Here is an 18348-nt window from a genome sequence, read left to right on the forward strand (position 1 = left end):
TTTTTCTACCAGTGACGGACGGGCTGTGCGCTCCTTAGTTTTTTTCTAAGGGCCATGAAGTGCTAGTGCAGGGGGTGTGACCTGGCTGCAAAACCCCGCCCCTGAAGCCCGGTAGCGAATGATGGAGCCGGCACCTGATATTGGTGCAGAATGCGGGGAATTGCAACCTGAGTGCGGTGCGGTCGCAAAATACGCTGCCGGGGACAGTCGCGCATCTCCTTCTACTGTTCTGTTATTTCTAAGGGAGCGAATAGGGGGGCAAGGGGGCATGTCGCTTGACGGTAGAGATTCATTAGTTAGGGGCGTCAGTTCACTAAACCCTTAAGTATGGCAAAATCCCTTTATCTAATACCTTTAGCCAAAACTTCGGAAATCCGCATCGACCAAATTTCTGGGGGACAAAGGCAATGACTGATAACTGAGGAAATATTATTTGGTCAACGTGATTAATTAGGATATTTGACGTATAGGACACCAAACTATCTTCAGACATACAGAGATTAGATGGAATATTGGTGCTGAATATGCTCCCCTGGTGTGTTTTTAGTTTTAGTTATGGCTTCCAAATATATTTTATCCTCCCTCTCTTTTATAATGATTAGAAACCAAATTAACAATTATTGACTGACTTATATGTTCCCATACCTTGCCATATCCAATCGACGCTCATATTTTGTCAACAGTTTATGATGAAAGAGAGGACGCTTGGGAGTTCGGACATTTGTTCACTTGCGTTTGGAAGGATAACAAGTGAAAGTGAGTGTGTGTATTACGCATAGCCCCGAAGCTTAGCTGTGTGGAGTAAATTAACTTCGGATGCTCATATAGCCTTAAACTAAACTCTGGGCTGTAGAGACAGGCTGAGCAGACTGGTCAGTTACTGAGCAGACTAGTCCAAACACTTCAGAATAAAGAAGAACCCTGGGCGTTTTTGACTTCATCACGAACATGCTCTCGTAGGCTTTAGAGACACTGGCATGCTGAAAACACACCACTGAAATGAGAGTGCAAAATAATCTAGATAATTTTGCCTGTGTCAACAACAACAGAAACAACCACATTTAGGTGAAAGCAGTATTTCTGTTACATGGATACCTCATCAAGTTGTCCCACTTCTGTGTTTTGCATGGGCACTTTTGTCAGTATTGAACCCAACATGTCTATACATTTGACAGCATGCGGCACCAATGATGAGTGTCAAATTAAAGGGGACACCACTGACTGCCATATAGCCAGAAACAAGAAATAAGTGTTTCAGTGGAATTTTCTTGTTGATGTCCATATTTAAATTCTACTAATTAAACTGAAGGAAACCTCAGAAACCTTCACTTTTTCTTTGAAACTCAGGAAATAGTTCCCCTCTAGTTCCCTCTCTAAGTGAACCTCACATCTCCTTTATCATGTTTTCTGAATTAGAAAGATGATCAGTCCATGCTGCAGCCTGAATAGTTGTAGGCTATAAGGGAGCAGATATCATCCATATTGGCACAAAAGGTTGGAATAGATCAAATTTTAATTTCCCAGTGACACCATTTAGCCCAATATGATTCAAGTATGCATACAATTTTACACTACGGTTTTCTTTTAACACCATTGCTTATATTTTTACAATTTCCTTTTCAATTTGAAAGTGAAAGGATTTTCGAAATTTTGGGCAAGACTGTATCTCCAAACCACAATAGCCAAAATACATGATATTTATCTTTCTTCTGTGGTTTTGCACCCATGGAGATGTGCTGTGCCAGCAGGCTATTAGTTTCTTGTAAGCCACCGCTCTGTATTAGCTGTAATGATTCATTCTAGCTTTGAGTTTCGCAATTGAAGCTGGCATCACATTGGGGTTGAAGTTTTATAACACAGTTCTACCTATTGACCAATCACTCCTTCTGTCTGTGCTCTGCACCGCTTATCAGTCTGAACCTCCTGATCTGAACCCAGTGGCTGGTGGCGTTCCTGCACCACACATATTGGGGGATTCTTACAGAAAAGTTATCAACATTGCTTTGAATTTTCCCTGGATGATGAACAATCATGGTCTGAGAATTCATTTTTTTCACCCACCGACATCGCTGTCCCTTTAGACCAGTAGTCCTAATGTTAACCACTGATTTTACACTGACCCAAACTTCACCTTCCTTATCCATGAAGTTTTGACTGCTTGTAATAAATCGTAAGGTTTTACAGTAATCAAGTCCTGTGAAGGAGAAATTAACTGAGAAATAAGGAAGGCTTCAACCAAAAAGTGAAAATGAAAATCACTAAAATCTTCATTCATAGTCTTCAAGGCCCCAGAACTCCTCCATATCAGAGATGACATGGTCCTCTCATACCTGATGTGAAATGCTACCTGTAGTGAAACTCATCACTTGTCAGAAACTAGTAGTTTAAGGTTAATTTGTTGTCTACGAGCCATCAAGTTGGCCAATGGTAAAGTCACATTTATTTCTAAAGCACTTTTCAGAAAACAGGTTTGTCACAAAATGCTTTACAGAGCACAGTGGTCAATAGAGACAGCTGTCACTAGTTTGTCAGCAAGGAAGAGTTGGCTGTTTTTCTGCAATTTTTTGTCAGCAACAAATCGTGCTCATGTTGCAATATGTCCCACTTATATGTCCTACTGCAAAGGCACTGATGTCGCAGGTAGCAATCAGTTAGCTTAAATAGGACAAAGCATATGTGTGGGTCATGGGGTTGTTTGTTATCTGTTATCTTGCTGTTCTGGTCCTGGAAGTATCCAGGACCAGACATTTTGTTCGTGGTGTTCCTTGTGGTCACTGAATAAACCCAGAAAAAAGTATCTGGTTTAGGCAAGAATAGATGAGGGCAATGCAAGTGGGTCAACTCTGAGAGTTCCACTGGTTTCTGTTCTCATCTGACAGCCAACACTGTCCACACCTACATTACAATCTATTGCAGAGAAGGCCTAGAAAGCCTTAAACGATTACAGGGACCTTGGCCTACTATGACAGTGGATTAGGGCTGTTGTAGGTGAAATTTACTTTTTACTGCAGCCGGGGGGAAGGGGGCAATATTCCAAGAAAAAAATCAGAATTTCTGAGATTTACGTCAGAAATTTGTAAGAAAACAAACTTTGCAAGGTAGGATCAACCAAGTGGAACTTTTTTCTTGGAATATTACCACACCACTTTCTTGGAAACCACTCCCCTCGTTGGTTCTATTGGGTGACAGCTGGGTTTGGCTCAAATCCCACTGAAGGAGGGCGACGGTACAATGGTCGCCTAACACTGCACACCGTGCCAAGCCACCGTAGTGTTGCCTGATGTGAAATATTGCTAAGCATCCACATCTCAATTAGCAATCGGAAGTCCATCCGTTTCCCATGTGTTGAGCATCTGAGAGTAGTTGGTCAATGGTGATGGTGGCCCCATAGTTGTGTGGTGGCCGAGTGACTGAATAGGAATAGCTAGTAATTATCTGTTTTTGAATGGCTGGGAAACATCCAATCCTGCATGCAGATGAGTGTTTCTGTGCCATCCGGCTCTGTGTTCTGTCAGAAAAGAGGCTTGAGCCAAAACATCTCAGGCTTATTGTGAGAATATTCCATTGTGGACCTTGGGCACAGAGAGCCATTTTGAGTTTGTTACGATAAAAAACCCAAATTGTCCCACGATGATCCACTGTATGATATAGAAAGAAAGGAGTGCAGGAAATTTTAGTGTTACAAACCAAGCGCTGAGGGATTTTGTTGATTTAGTCAATTGAGTATAGAGTCCAAGACATGAGGGATAGGTGGGCGTGCTGGGGGGCATTCCTGACAAGCGTGGTACAAGCGTAGTTTGATTTCACGGGAAGCCAAAGAGGACATTAGCCAACAGGCTTTTGTTCTCCTGAAGGACTGCGCAGGCCTGTTAATGACTGTGCGAAAGACATCCAGGTGAAGTTTTATTCTATTGTAAAACTTCAACACAGAAATTATTAAATAAGAAAGCATAGAGGCATTAGCTAAAACCTCAAAGTGAAATACAATCTGTTTTTTAAGAGTATGTAAATCAGTCGAAGGATAAAGAAAGGCTGGGAGGGAGGAAGAAAGAAGACGAGGGAGGCTGAATCCTGGCATAAATTAGAGAGAAGGCTGGGTGTTTGCCTGGCTCTGCTCTGCAGGCCTTTGGCAGTGCATGGATATCAGAGTTGAGGTCTGGATGCATTCTGACTGAGCTGCACTGAGCCGTGTGTATTGTTACATCTAGACGGAGATGAGATATATGGAGCACGTCAAAATTTTGCTCTTTTTTTGTTTTTGTCAAAAGCAAAAGCCTACGGTTATCATGCGGTTTGTAGAAGTAGTTTCACAATGACCACCCTTTGACTTCCCAAATCACTTTGGAGATTGCAAAATTGAATTTGGAAAATATGATGCAAACAGTGCAGCCTGGCAGGCTCAGCAGAAAATAAAGTAATACTGACAACAATTGCTTTTGTAACGCTGCTGTCTGACATCCAGCATAAGAGAGGATGCAGGAAAAGAGCACAAGGCCAAACCAACCAGCGGTCTGAAGGCTTAGGGGGAGAAGAAGGGGTGGGGGGGTTTGGGTGCCCCAGCAAACAGTTGTTTCTGTCTCCCTCTCTATACGCCCCCCCGCTCTCTTTCTTTCTGACGTGCTTGATATGCTGGTCATGTCTCTGGGATCCTGTGTGTTTTTCCACGGTGCAGAATGGGCTGGTGGACCTGGACCTGTCTCTGGCGTTCTTCTGCTGCGTGGCCTGGAGCCATGCAGTCACTGCCCCAGCCTTCCTTCCTGTCTCAGCTCAGGGCCGAGCCTCCAGTGCAGGATGGGAGATAACCCCCCTAAACGCCGAGCCCAGCGCCTGCGGGGCGATAAGGGAGACTCCTTCTGAATTCTGACATGTGGCTGCCAATAAAGTTTAAATCCCCCTTGACACGTGCGTCTATTAGCTGGGCCTCCAGTAAACAAAAACTCCACTTCTCGTTAGCTCATGACGTTTATGACAGCCGGCAGTATATCCAGTAACGATATGATGCCGGTATATACAGTGTTTTTTAATCAAGCAATAATAATCCAATAGTCAAGCGTTTGAAGCATTTTTAATGATTATTGACATAGAAATTTGTATAGAATTTGTATAGAATTAAACACTTTTTCAACATGTCTTTGAATTTTTGAGCAAACAAACAAATAAATAAGCAAGTAAATGAATCAGTGAATGAGTCAACCAATCAATCAATCTTTTTTTTTTTTTTAAATACAGACAATCATGCAACATCTTCTGATTCTCTCATTATTGTCTTGATCAGTTGTGTTTACGTCCAGTTAAATACACACAATCCATTTCCCTTTCCTCTCCTATGGAACAAGCCCAGGGTCAACTGTCCCAGTTTTCCTGAGCACACTGTGTACAGTAAAGATCCTGTTGGAGAGAATGGACAGGCTTACTCACACTTTCTGTGAAGTGTAGCTAAGGAATAACCAATCAGTTGGAAGTCTGTGTGGAAGAGCCATTGTTCTCTATGGAATAGAGTTAGATATCGATGCACTAAGGAGCACAACTCATGTCCTGTTGTGCAGTCCAGCACATTCAAGCCTGAGGCCAGACTTATCTGGTCTCATTTCCATAAAAACAGGTTGCGGAGGTTGCCTCGGTCACAGGTTCCTGTCCGATGAAACTTGTCACTCGATGAAACATTCATCAGGTAGTGAATGAAACTGTCACTTCTGCTTGGTAGCTTTTGTCTTCATTTGAATTGGCCCACCACCTGTTTCTATCAGATCTCTTGACAGCCAGGGAGTATTTTCACAAAGTCATACCTCTCCTGCTGATACTGGATGATGCTGATACTATAATACTGAGAAAGTGCAAGTCTGAAGTTTCACCTTCAGCAGAAACTTCGGTGTAGTTTGCATTTTATACCATGATGTTACGTGAGAGATTATATCATACAGTATATCCTGTTCTCCAGCCCCCGTTTCAGTTCAACAAATTGAACATTTCCCATTCTTCTGCAATGATTCTATTCTTGGAAGAGGAATGTACTTGTTCCATTTCTATTTTGATCCTTGTCTTCCATTCATACAAATGGCAGGACTGGTTGACCCAGTGGTCAGGCAGTGAAGCAGCTAACTGGAGTCATTCCACACAGGCCAGTGAGCAGAGGGACTGGGGAAGATCTCGCTCCATACATGAGAGGTCAAACTGTTGGTTGCATTACCACAGACTCCCTTCGATAGACTGGCTCCATAATACTGCCAGAATGTTTCCTTGTGCCAGACTAAAAGGGGCTGCTTGAAGAAACAAAACAAAATTATGACAATCCACTGCAATAGTGAGCTAACCAGCAGCATCCAGCAAGATGGCACGTCATAAGCTTATCTCAGCAAGCTGTTATCTCCAACACATGTCTGGAACAGTGACATTCGACATCGAGAGCATGCCCTCCCCACTCATGTCTGGTGGCACAGGAGACCACCCCACATCCCTTCTCCTCACAGACATTTGTTGTTGGAGCCGCAGCCATCTAGGCTTCGGTCAGACTTGAGGTGTGGGCTCTGCCACTCTGACCCCTTCTCTTCCCCTGTGACCTCCCGACCTCCGGACAGTCTGTGTCTGACTGTAGCCACTGCAACAACTTCTCTCTCCCCTTCGCTACCATACACTTCCAAACTTGAGCAACAGTGTGTTTGGCAGCAGAGCAGCTGAGGATTTGAATAGATCTGGGTTGATGTCTCCACTCCTCAGAAGTCTCATCTGGGGGCGACACTGTGCAGTGCAGCAGGAGGAGCCAGAGAGACAGCAGGGACTAAATATAGTGTTCAGGGGGCAGAGACGGCGTCTTTTATCTCCTCATTTAATTATTTATCCGACAGCTCCATCCGAGCTGGACTCCTTGGTCCTGGGTCATCAGTCTCAGTTAATCTGTCTGGGAGGTAGAACCGTTCAAAGACTCCAGCTTTTGGCCTCGATTCCACTATCTGCCCCCACATCATCACGTAGGTCTCCTTTCAGGGCCGATGTATGGGGGTTAACATAAGGTATTAGCATGTGAAAAGATGTGCTCCTCTCAGCCTTTACCGTGCTGTCAGCATGCAGGACAACTGTCGGGTTTGAATGTGTTTTAGTGTGATGTCGTCCTCCAGCAGCGCTCTCTTTGCAATTGAAAATCTTAGAGTGAGGTCTGCCTAATGGGAGAGATCTGAGCTGGTATGGGGCTGAGGTTTGACTTCCAGTGAGAGCAGATCTGTGTGGTGCTGTGGCTCATATTTATAGACTGCACGGATCTTTGTAATTACCCCACTGCCATGGCTGTCTCTGTGAACCAGCAGCGCTCTCCTCCATCCCGCTGGCCGGCAAGCCTCCCAAACAGGAATGCTAAATACATAGGACCAGAATGCGCACATGCCATTATAGAACAAACCTCAGTCTTGGCTGCGTTTCTGTTGCAGTCCACATTTGCACTCCCTCTTCCACACAAAGGCACTTGCAATGACAGTGAGAAAATGCTTCACTCGTCTTACCCTGTAGTCTTGTATCAAAAAGATAATCATGCAAGAACAGGACTTCTTCGACTGCATAAACTAAGATAACTGGGCTTATTTGCATTTACCATCACAGAAGCTCTGTGTTATCACCCGTAATTTAACAGTCCAATCAACACATTTAACTTGCTCTTGTATCAGCCAGCTGTGTATTTTCTAGCACTAAAAATAACACAAATAAACCCATAACATCATGTTAAAAATAATAACAAGCCTCATTGTAAACCATTACTATGTTTCCTATAACTAATGCTAACTTAAAACAATTTCAAATTAATTATAAACTTACTATTATTATTATTATTAGTAGTAGTAGCAGCATCAGTAGGAGTAATAGCAGTAGTAGTATTCAGCTATTACAACAAATAAACATGTTAATAAAAAGGGAGTTTTGCAACTTTATGGTTTATTTTATTTTATTTATTATTAGTATTTTTTTATCATTTATTTTTTGTGTAACCCACACTGATCTTCCTCTTGTCCTGACACTGTAAAATGAGAAATGTATATTTGTCCACACAGGCTGAGGTATGAAGTTGGGAAGACGTCCAGAATTCTAGGAAATGGCAGATATGATGTAATTGGCCAAATAAAGGGCCGCACAGCAGAGGGTGGGGAGAGCTCTTCCTCTGTACGCTATCACATCACTACACCAGTTGGCTGGTGATAAGCAGCGAGTGCACACATCCACAAATTTGGTTTAATTTTTCTTATCCTTGCCCTGCGGCTGAGCCTAGGATGGATGAGAATAGAACAAGCATGGGGTAGATAAGCTGTCCCTTCTTTTTCTGCCCATTATTGATATCATGACAGCATTCTGATTGCAGGCTGTGTCCACATGTATCAGCATGTTGTTTCGTGCGACTGCGTCCAAAGCGCGGCCATATGCAGGACTGGAATGTTCTCTATTCCTGAGTAAACACTGACCATATCCGCTCTCCCCCTGGCTGCTAGCTGCTGGCTCCGTCATTGATCGGCCCGGACAATTTATTAGCCATTGTGACAGTTTCCTGTATGGCCAGGGTCAACAGGGGAAACGGAGAGGTATGCAGATAAAGTGCTCAGAAACATGCTGCACAATACCTATTGTGTTTTAATTGCAGGGTGAACTGTTACCTCTAGAATGTTTTCCACATACCTTTTAGTGTGCGTGTGTGCTTGCTTGCTTTGCCACATACGTGTCCTACTGTGATAAGTTACGATCTATTCCCTCGGCATACTGAGTAATCGCATAGCGTCTGGAAAATGACAAGTTTAAGGTTAAAACGTTCAAAAACAAAAGGGAAATACCATTGAATTCCGTGACAAAGCAATGAAACCCTTAACTTCAGCATCCTTGAACTTCAGCTCTTACCCTTGTGGCATTGTTAAGTTCTGTGAACAATTTCAGTGAGGAAATATCACAGGAAATATTTTGTGTCATAAATCAAAAATGAAATTCTACTACAATATCCCACATCATCCAAGTCTTCCTTCGGCAAAGCATATATTGAGACTAATCTATAATACGATGTCAATGCAGCCCAATTACTGTTTGACCTTATACTTGAGAATGACTAGGGCAATGACCTTTGACCTGCCTGCATGGTTTACCCCAGTACAACACAATAGGGACATGCGATGACATGCAACTGTCAGGGTTTGCCGAGGGACGCCAGACACCTCCGCATGCAGCTGTCTGGGCAGTTTAGAAACTGATTGACAAGCTGCTGTCATATTGGGGAATGCAAAAAGTGTTTGTCTCAGACTGGGAGTCTGTTCTGCTCGTCTTTGACAGGAGCAACCAAGCCTGAGACGATGAACGCAAACCGCCTATCATGTTGCATGAACTCAGCAGAGGTCACAGACTTCCACTCACAGCTCAGCTTCAGGGTTCAGCGATTATCAAAAGTAAACATTTAGACGGAGCGCAAGTGTCAGAAGTAAATACTTGTATGGTTGGTTTACCACAGTAATAAGTCATACAGACAGCTGCGGGAGTCATCTGTGTTAATTTGATTTATGAGAAGATCCTCTCGCAGCAAAGGGGCAAAGGGGTGCCGCGGTTAATGAGTGAAATAGGGCTCATGTCTGGACTGCGTGGTTTCTGTGCTGTGTTCATGCTGTGTTGCTGTCGCACTCTTCTCTCAGTCACACCTGGCTTCACCACACCATATGAAAACTGATTAGGCACTGAAGGAACGAGGATGCCGTACACTTCAAATTTAAAACAAAACAAAAAACTGTGAGCGGTAAAAAAACAACTGTAAAAATACATTCCTATGCTGAATATAAGGAGGGTTAGAATAGGTGTGTGCCAAGCATGGGTATGACAGTAACATCATCATTGTCGGCTGCAATTATCTTTCTATCAGATATGCTTATTAGTCAGGTTATCACGGGCACTTAGATCATTAATGGTGCTGCCCAAGACACAGAGGGGCATTAAAGATCATTAAGTTTGCATATGGTGTGCATATTGCCATGACAGTTGAGAAATGTGAACACTTTAAGGTCAGCTCCACTGTACGCTCCTTACAGTAAACATCTGGTAAATCCATTGTACCTCTCTAATGGTAGACAACTGGGAGCCTCTCATTCACATGCTCTACAGTTCTTCTGTATTCCTGACTTTGGTGCCTATAGTGTGTTTTTAATGAACCTATGCCATCTAGTGGAGCAGGTGCACTACACTCACCAAAAAACAAAAAAAACATTGAGGAGAAAATATCAGGAATAATATACCAGAATTTCTCTTGATGAAATACCAGTTGCTTATATTTTTAATATGCATAGACAACACACAGTTAGAGTTTTGAATTTTTTCCAGAGTAGATCTACTGACAAGGGGAGAGAGAGTGAAATTTGGAAGCGGACTCCCCACACGCTGTGAGATACAGAGAATGGATCATCCTCCATCTTTAACTACATTAGGTGCATATGTTGTGGTCCAGCCTCAGGCCCCCTCCGCTCCTCATTAGCAGGCAGCAGCTGCACGCTGCCTGGGACGTTCAGAGATGGAGAGGTTAATCTGATGCTCCTCAGTATGGATGTTTGGGCAAATTCAGCATATTCTGCCTGCGGTTTGTGTCGACTGATTTGAAGGCAGGGGGTAGCTGGGTGTCAGCATATACAGGAGAATCATAAAAAAAAAAAAAAAAGCGGGTAAAGGCCGAACCGGGCCTGCGCTGGCCATTTTGAAATTCTGGTAAATGTCAGCAAAGCAATTCCCTTGTGGGCTGGGCTGTCACTTGCAGAAACTCTTTTATTGAATATTTTCAAAAGAGTGTAACAGGGGAATACGCTGGCCACCACAACCTCATGTCTTTTGCAGTGAGTCAACTCTTTCACGCCTACTTTTTTAAGAGTGTTGATTCCTGGTTCACTGTACAGCAGCAACTGTGGCAGAATCAAATTGTTGACCAGACACAAATTCAATTTCAAGGCAAATCCATGATGTATGCATTAACAACTGGTTGTAGATGGTTTAATAGGGTTTGTGAGGCACTGAAAACCTCTCTTCACAAATCAACCACTGAGCAGCACATCTGGATCTGTTTTGAATGTTGAGGAGTTGATTCCATAGCTGGCAACATCAAAGTTTTTGCACTGTAATACCTACTTAAAAAAACACCTATTGTACAATTGTTTTTGATCTTTTGCGAGTTTGTGTGGTTGGATAGAAGCAAAGATAGATAGGGAGAGAGAGAGTAATAATAAAAAAACAGCAATAAAACAGCTTTTTTCCAGAAAATATAAGCATTTAATTTTCAAGTACAACAGTGCAACAGTGCCATCAACTGGGAGGTAATATTATAACAGCAAAAAGCCATAGGGAGGCCAAGGCTTGTCTTTCTTGGTGGTGCCCTGCTTCCACTATGAGTCTGCACCGCTGTGTTGCTATGAGAAGACAAGGCATGAAAATGTCACAAAACATGAAATATCATATGAGAGGAGTCAGTGTCTCCACTCCAACTGGAGACAAGACAAGTCAAGCTTGAGCCTTTTGTTTATTGAGATTGTATGATTTCCTCTACCTCAAAGAGGAGAGGCGAAACTGGCTTGATTGTTTCCTCAGTCTTTTCCTCTATCATCTCAACCATTTGCAAAGTGGTAGAGAATGGAGCTATACAGGTAATGTTACTTAAGTAAAAAGGGAGAAGAAATAAATAAGCTATCTAGGATTTTTTTTACTTGTGCAGGAGTAGAAAAGTAGTCATAATCAAAAACTAGTCAAGTATTAGTTACATTGCAACAATATGATAACACACAAAAAAGCAACCCTAAAAAATGCTTATGTCACTGGTGCTAATTGAACCAATTAGATTCACAGTCACTTGGAATTAGCAAATAAAAATACATTCTGAAATGGACAAACACTGATCAAAACATTCTGACCATTCACAAAGCGCCAATTGTTCTTACCACATGCCAGCTACAAACTAATTACACCACTCAGTGAGTAAATTCAAGGCACAAATAGGCTGAAAATGAAGATTAATCCAATTTTAAAGTAATGCCATTTTCTCTGGATCTGTCTTCAGAGTGTGGCTGTAAAATGTTATACAATTAACTTTTCAAGTCAGTACCAATGTCCCATTCTCTACATCAGTGCATGACCGTTCGTTTATTTTCCTGAGTATTTGTAGCCTAAATATACTATAACCTCCCTTACTAGAGACTGTTACTGAGTTTCCAGCTTTACCCTGGTGCTTGGCTCCAAGGTAGGCTCAGGCGTAGGATCCTGCTGTGTTGGAGGATCTCCTGGAACACAAGAATACACACGCATACACACACACACACACACACACACGATTGAGATGTTCTGCAGCACAGTAGGAGCTCTCAAGAGACTGCACCAAAGAGATTGACTTGGAAACAAAGTTGTTGGGTATGCACACACTAGAGTTGGTGCCGGATCAGAGAACTGCCTGCCACAGCTTGCTAGGAAGGAACCAGCTCTTATCTTCTAAGGTGATGCCAGCTAAGCGGCCATGTTGGTGTAGCCGCCTGGCAAGCCGATAAACAATCCGACAGAATGGAGAGAATGCGGTCAGCTCAGATACAAACTAGAAACACAATGTTGTCTTTATCTCGTCTGGCCCCTCTCTGCCTCTGGTTGCCTGAAAACTAGATTGCCAGTTTGTTATTGGGGCATGTGTGCTGTGTGGTGGAATTCGGTGTCAACTGTGTGAGGAGGAGCGCTATCTGATAGGAAGTGAGTTGCATAGAAGACTATTGTTCGGGAATGGCCTGACGCTCCAGCATGAGTGTGTATGGCGCTGGCGCTAATACACAAACACAGTGAGGACTCAGTCACATGATGGCAGTGTCTCACACTTTTGAATAGACACAAGTGGGCATTCACACACAAAAAAAAAACCCCACAAACATACAAAATTAAACATTCTCAGAATTCTTGCATGAATTATCGAGCGTGAGCCATGGCTTTCATCACCATTTTCTTTTGGTCTTTTGTCGTTTATCAAAGGACAAGATGTAGTAAGGATGGAGAGAAGGTGATTGTCCGTTTACCTTCAACAAGTAGCTGAGCTGCCTTCCTGTCTTGGGTGATGTAGAGGGCAGTCATGAGGAAAAACAGCCCACCCAGGACCCCGACAAAAGGACAGAGCAGGAAGCTGTACTTCAGACTGCGGAAGCTCCACTCGAGGGAGTCGGGATAGTATGCGCTCACAGCATCAGAGATCTAGTGGTACAGCGTGTGAAGAGAGAGGCAGGGGGTCAATGACATACAGCACAACTGGTTTGCTGAAGTTGGCAGTGGTGACACGGATGAAACAGTACAGTTAAAGTCAATGGAACGGAAGTTGAAAAGTGGAATTATTTCTCACCGCTCCTACTAGGTAAGGACTCCCAGCGTCACCCAGGAGATGGCAGACTGTAATCTGGAGAGCCTCAGCTGTGGCCCTTCTGGTCGGTACAACAACATACTGAAGAGACAAGCATCACAGAACAACCCAGTGACTCCAAGTTTCAGTTGGTTGTGATATTTCTAGTCCCAAATGCAATCATCAAACTCACCAGGAGTATGTCAGCCAGAATGGGCCAGTTCAACGATAGCAGTGTCTCTCCAATGAAAATGAACACCTGAAATAAGACATTAATGTCACATGAAAGGTTCTGAATTCATCATGTACAAGTTACAAATATTCAGCTCAGGTCTGTGGAAGCTGCAAGATATTCAGATAACTGAATCCTTCACAAATAGAAGTATCATTTAGTCATAGGACACCAGCTGGGACAGAGGTTTGGCTCTTACGTAAGCGGCCGGGATGCTCGGTGATGCCAGGAAGATGACGAGAAAGAGGCAGGGGGCGGATCCCAGCATGCCCACGGCGCAGATGAGCGGGTCGGCGTTCGGCACCCTGTCCCTCCACCACCTGGAGAGCGCGGTGCCGATACACACTCCCAGAATGCCCGTCACCACAGTCACGGCACCGAAGATGTAACTGCGCGGGGAGCAGAGGCAGACCGCGTCATTAGAGTTCGAGTTTTGAGGGAAAGGAGGTAAACGGAGGTGGAGGACGCGGATCAAAGGTCACGCTGTACCTGTCTGAGGTGTCGCAGGGCTCCTCGGCGCACGGGGGCCGGGTTCCCTGAGTGACCTGGGCCCTGGCCAGAAAGGTAGGGGTCCAGAAAGCCAAGGCTCCGGTGAGGAAGGCCATCGCCGTCACTCCCATTGACGACCACACAAAACTTTTACTGGAGGGACAGAGAAGAAGAAGAAGATTCATAAATGAGCTGATATAGCCATTTCACCTTCAGGGATTTTATGCAAATGACACAGTATTGGTTTTCGTGTCCTCGCCTACTTTTTCAGAAGGTACTTGACGTCCTCTAGGTATGAGCTCTGCCCTATAACCCCCTCTCCATGGGTTTCTGCAGCTCCTCTGGGGGGGTTCGGGCACAAGAAGATCAGCAGGAGAAGTCCCACTGTGCCCAAGATGGGAGTGAGCTGACAACACAGACAAATGTTAACACATCTATCACTGTCAGCGCTCAACTAACATTTATACCGGAAGAGTTATTCTTAGTTCAGAGACCAGTCCATTATTATTGGACACTAATAGAATAAATGTTCTCACCCTAAGAGCCCAGCGCCAGTCTCCTGTGAGAGTGGCTATTGATGAGCCCAATATATATCCAAGGCCGCTAAAAACACACAGAAGGGTGAAACCATTTTAGACTGGTCATGATGATGTGAACAAACAAACAAAACAATCATCTATGCAACAGGGTTGGGCTCAATTCAACTGAAGAATTGGAATTGGAATTTCAGGTAGTTGAATTTAATTGGAATTGGAATTTAAATGGAATTCTGTGAAATTCCATGTTTTTGTTTTGCCTTTTCACATGTCTGAGATTACACGTAGTGTTATATATTATCAATACTGAATATCATAAAATGTTAAAGGCACTTTTCAGGTGGTATTTGATACATAACATGTAATTGTAATACATACATTATGACTGAATGTATTTGATTTGTTTAACTGTCTTTGATTCATAATGTTTGATTTATAGTGTTTAGCAAGTCAAGACAACCTCTCTTAGAAGTGAAATTTCATGGAATTTCATGGAATTTCATTCCCGTCATTCTAATTCAATTCCAATTCTGTTTCCATAGAGCTGGGTGCAATTCCAATTGCAACTCCAGAATTTACCATGCATTCTCAATTCAATACATGAATAGCCTCAACCCTGCTATGCAAGTTGATTTCATTTTAAGAGTCATAAAAATTCCAGACAGCTTATTTACAAGGGAAGGGGAACACTATTTTTTTTCCCTAAGAGCTCTAACCTTCCGACAGGGATGAAGATATAGAAGGCAGAGATCATGATGGTCCGCTGAGCTCCGGTATAGAGGTCTCCTATGATGGTGGGAGCAATGGTGGAGTAGCTGGCCTCTCCTGTCCCCACCAGGGCTCTCATCAGCACCAGAAACCAGAAGTACTGAGGACAGCAGGACATTGGCACAGACACGGTCCAGCTGAGATTCATCTTTCATCAAATTATTCCCCACCCCCTTCTAGAAAACCTTTTTTATCCCACTCAAAATAATGCGATCTGTATTAATGATTGTAGTTGCAATCATAAACACTGTGAGGATCCTCTCTCAGTTAGCATTTGCTATTCTTATGGTCAACAACAGCACAATTAGCACGTGGACATTAATGGACATTAATAATTCTTTCCCTAATCTAGAAACCAAAGTAGTAGGACTAATCTGTGATGTACAACATGGAGCTTCTCCACTGACAATGAGCGGTGACTTTTCTGACTCATGCAATATTTGTTTAAACTAGCTAAATGAACTTTGCATGTTTGTAGTCCTCAGGGTTCTGAACCAGAAAATGTAAACATCAGAACAACCCAAATTGCAGCCACAGCACTTTTTCATGTTTCCAGTTTATCCAGTTCATTATTTATGGAGCTGTAGATTGATGAGACATCGCAGATTATGGGCAAGAAAATAAATCTCTTCTCTCCTTTATCTAGCTCCAGGAGACAGTAATGTACAGTATATTAAACTGAACTGTCCTCAGACAACACGTGTTTCAAAGCTGAAGTTCAGGGCCGTTTCCCTCTGAGAAGCGAGCAAAGATGAAGCTGAATGATTGGGGACGAACAGGAAATGCAGGAAATTCTAGAGTTTCTTCTACAGTGTATGTGCGCACATACATTGTACACATTTCGAGCTTCACTCACCGACTTGGTGACGAAAGAGCTGCTGACTGCAGTCACAAGCCACACACTCAAACCACCAATCATGATGAACTTTCGGTTGTAGCGGTCGCCAAGGTAGCCAAAGATAGGAGCCAAAATTATGAAACTGCAGATGAAAACTGTAAGTGCATTAATATTTTATGCAAAAAGATTTCATTTCCCCACCATTGTATAACACGTTGACTTATTCACATAAAATGAGTGGATTAAAGTCAGGTTCTGGGACTGATGCATCATCATACCTGTCTGCAGCAGTCCAGATGTGCTGTCGTTTATATCAAAGAATTTCTGGATGTTGAGAAGGACGCCTTCATGACAATAAAGAGAAACTCATGTGTGAGAAGTAGAAATTGAACACCAGAAGCAGAAAAATGTGGTTGTTGAAAAAGGGGGAAGTGTTGTCATGTGTACACAGTGGAGGCCAAGAGGGGATCGTCTAACCTGCTATTGTGTACCGCTCCATGTAGTTGAGCAAGTTGATGTAGCAGAGCACAGCTACAGCAATGTGAGCGCGTCGAGGTGATATAGCTGGTTTCTCCACTGCTGCCGGTGTAAGTGATGAAAGGCTGTTAACAAGGGAGCCATAGTGTGAAGCAGAGTGGGAGCTTAGACTCAGATGGGTTTTGCCTCTGTCCTGGTGGGACATCAGTGATCCGTTTGACTCCATCGTGAGCAGCTTTCTTCACCTGGAAATAGAGCATGTTATTCATATATTACTGACTTTTAGTGAAATCCTTTAGTCTCCTAACAAAGACTGTAATGTGATTATAGCGGGAGCACAATGGGGTGGAAAGTTTTATTATAAGACATAGAACTCAATAATGACATTTTAGTGCCATAATTGAGTTATTTAGGATTATATATAGACTGGGGAAAGTACACACACTTTGTAGTGGATAAGATAGCAGCTTTCATCTCAGGTCGAAATGCTTTACAGAACAATAAGTCACTGTCTCTACACCACAGTACAATTATCAATCTAATGAGACACAGTATCGTGAATAAGAGAAGTGCTCAGGTTATATGCTATTACATATCTTCAGTATTGTTTTGCAGTCCTGTGCCCCACTGGTAATCTACTTTGGGGTAATTCAGTTAAGCTAGTTTGAAAAATATCCTTTTAAATTAAAAATTAAATTAAATTAAAAGACAGTAAAATAGTATAAGAATAGCTCTGTGAAGCTGCCTAAAATGGCAGGGGAAGGAGAAGGAAGAGTTCTGTAGTCATCAAGCTCTCGAGTCAACTTTTTTTCTGGCTGTTTTTATAGTTGCAACATCACGGGCTTTACCCCAAACCTTCCTGGCCGGAAACAATGTTATGACACTGCAAGACAGGTTTGTAATCAAACAGGAGAATTTGCTTTGCAGCTTACCAGCACTGCTGACCTCAGGCACCACAGTAACTCGCAAACAAAATTAAAACAACATTACACCAAATTAAAGGAAAATTAAAGGAAAATTTTAAATTTGGGAATCTGAAACCAAAATATACTTCCCAATTTCTATTCCCTCCCAAATTCTTTCAAACTCCCAGTAGTTAACAGCTCTAGTCTATTGTCAGGGTAAAACACTATAAAAACATGGTCAGGTCATAAAGTAGCATGATAAAAAGTGTAAACGGCATAGATTAAAAATCATGTTCTTGCTCAGATTAGTAGTTGATTGCAAATGCGGTCCCTTGCTTTGTACATATTAAATGGTTGCTGCATGATATGCTTACAGCCCAACCTTTCAGCCCAGTTTGGTGAGTTGGTGCAGTGGCAACAGAGCAACTATTGTAGCTACAATCTCTTCTCAGAGCAACACAGTGTAATACAATGCCATTGTTCAAGCTTTGGCTGCCGAAACCAAAGACCTGGCTCTGTTTATAAGACACACAAACACATTGACATCGACACAGTTTCTGATGTTTTCATTGCATTGCTGTACAGGCACATACATTATTGTAGGATCAGAATCCTCATCTATTACAACTTTTCAAATGAAACCTTACATAAAGCCTTACGTACTAGTTAATGAAGTCTTGTCAATGTTGTCTTGCTCAGCTTATTCCATATTTGCAGTTTTCAGTGGAGAGGGTGCCTCCAAGTGTATAACAGAGATCTTCCCT

General features: G+C 42.8%; 1 protein-coding gene across 1 annotated transcript; it reads right to left on the reverse strand.

Moving 5' to 3' along the window:
- Positions 1–11236: 11236 nt before the first annotated feature.
- Positions 11237–18348, reverse strand: spns3 (SPNS lysolipid transporter 3, sphingosine-1-phosphate (putative)). The gene is made up of 14 exons (XM_078286510.1): positions 18232–18348; positions 16680–16924; positions 16481–16546; positions 16221–16357; positions 15313–15464; positions 14597–14663; positions 14324–14466; positions 14061–14213; positions 13771–13960; positions 13533–13598; positions 13343–13441; positions 13026–13197; positions 12196–12254; positions 11237–11390 (listed from the first exon to the last, which is right to left on the reverse strand). The coding sequence occupies exons 2-14, from the start codon at positions 16903–16905 to the stop codon at positions 11367–11369; spliced, it is 1554 nt and encodes a 517-aa protein (XP_078142636.1). The 5' UTR covers positions 16906–16924; positions 18232–18348; the 3' UTR covers positions 11237–11366.

The sequence above is a fragment of the Centroberyx gerrardi genome, chromosome 11 (assembly GCF_048128805.1).
Source record: "Centroberyx gerrardi isolate f3 chromosome 11, fCenGer3.hap1.cur.20231027, whole genome shotgun sequence".
Lineage (NCBI taxonomy): Eukaryota > Metazoa > Chordata > Actinopteri > Beryciformes > Berycidae > Centroberyx > Centroberyx gerrardi.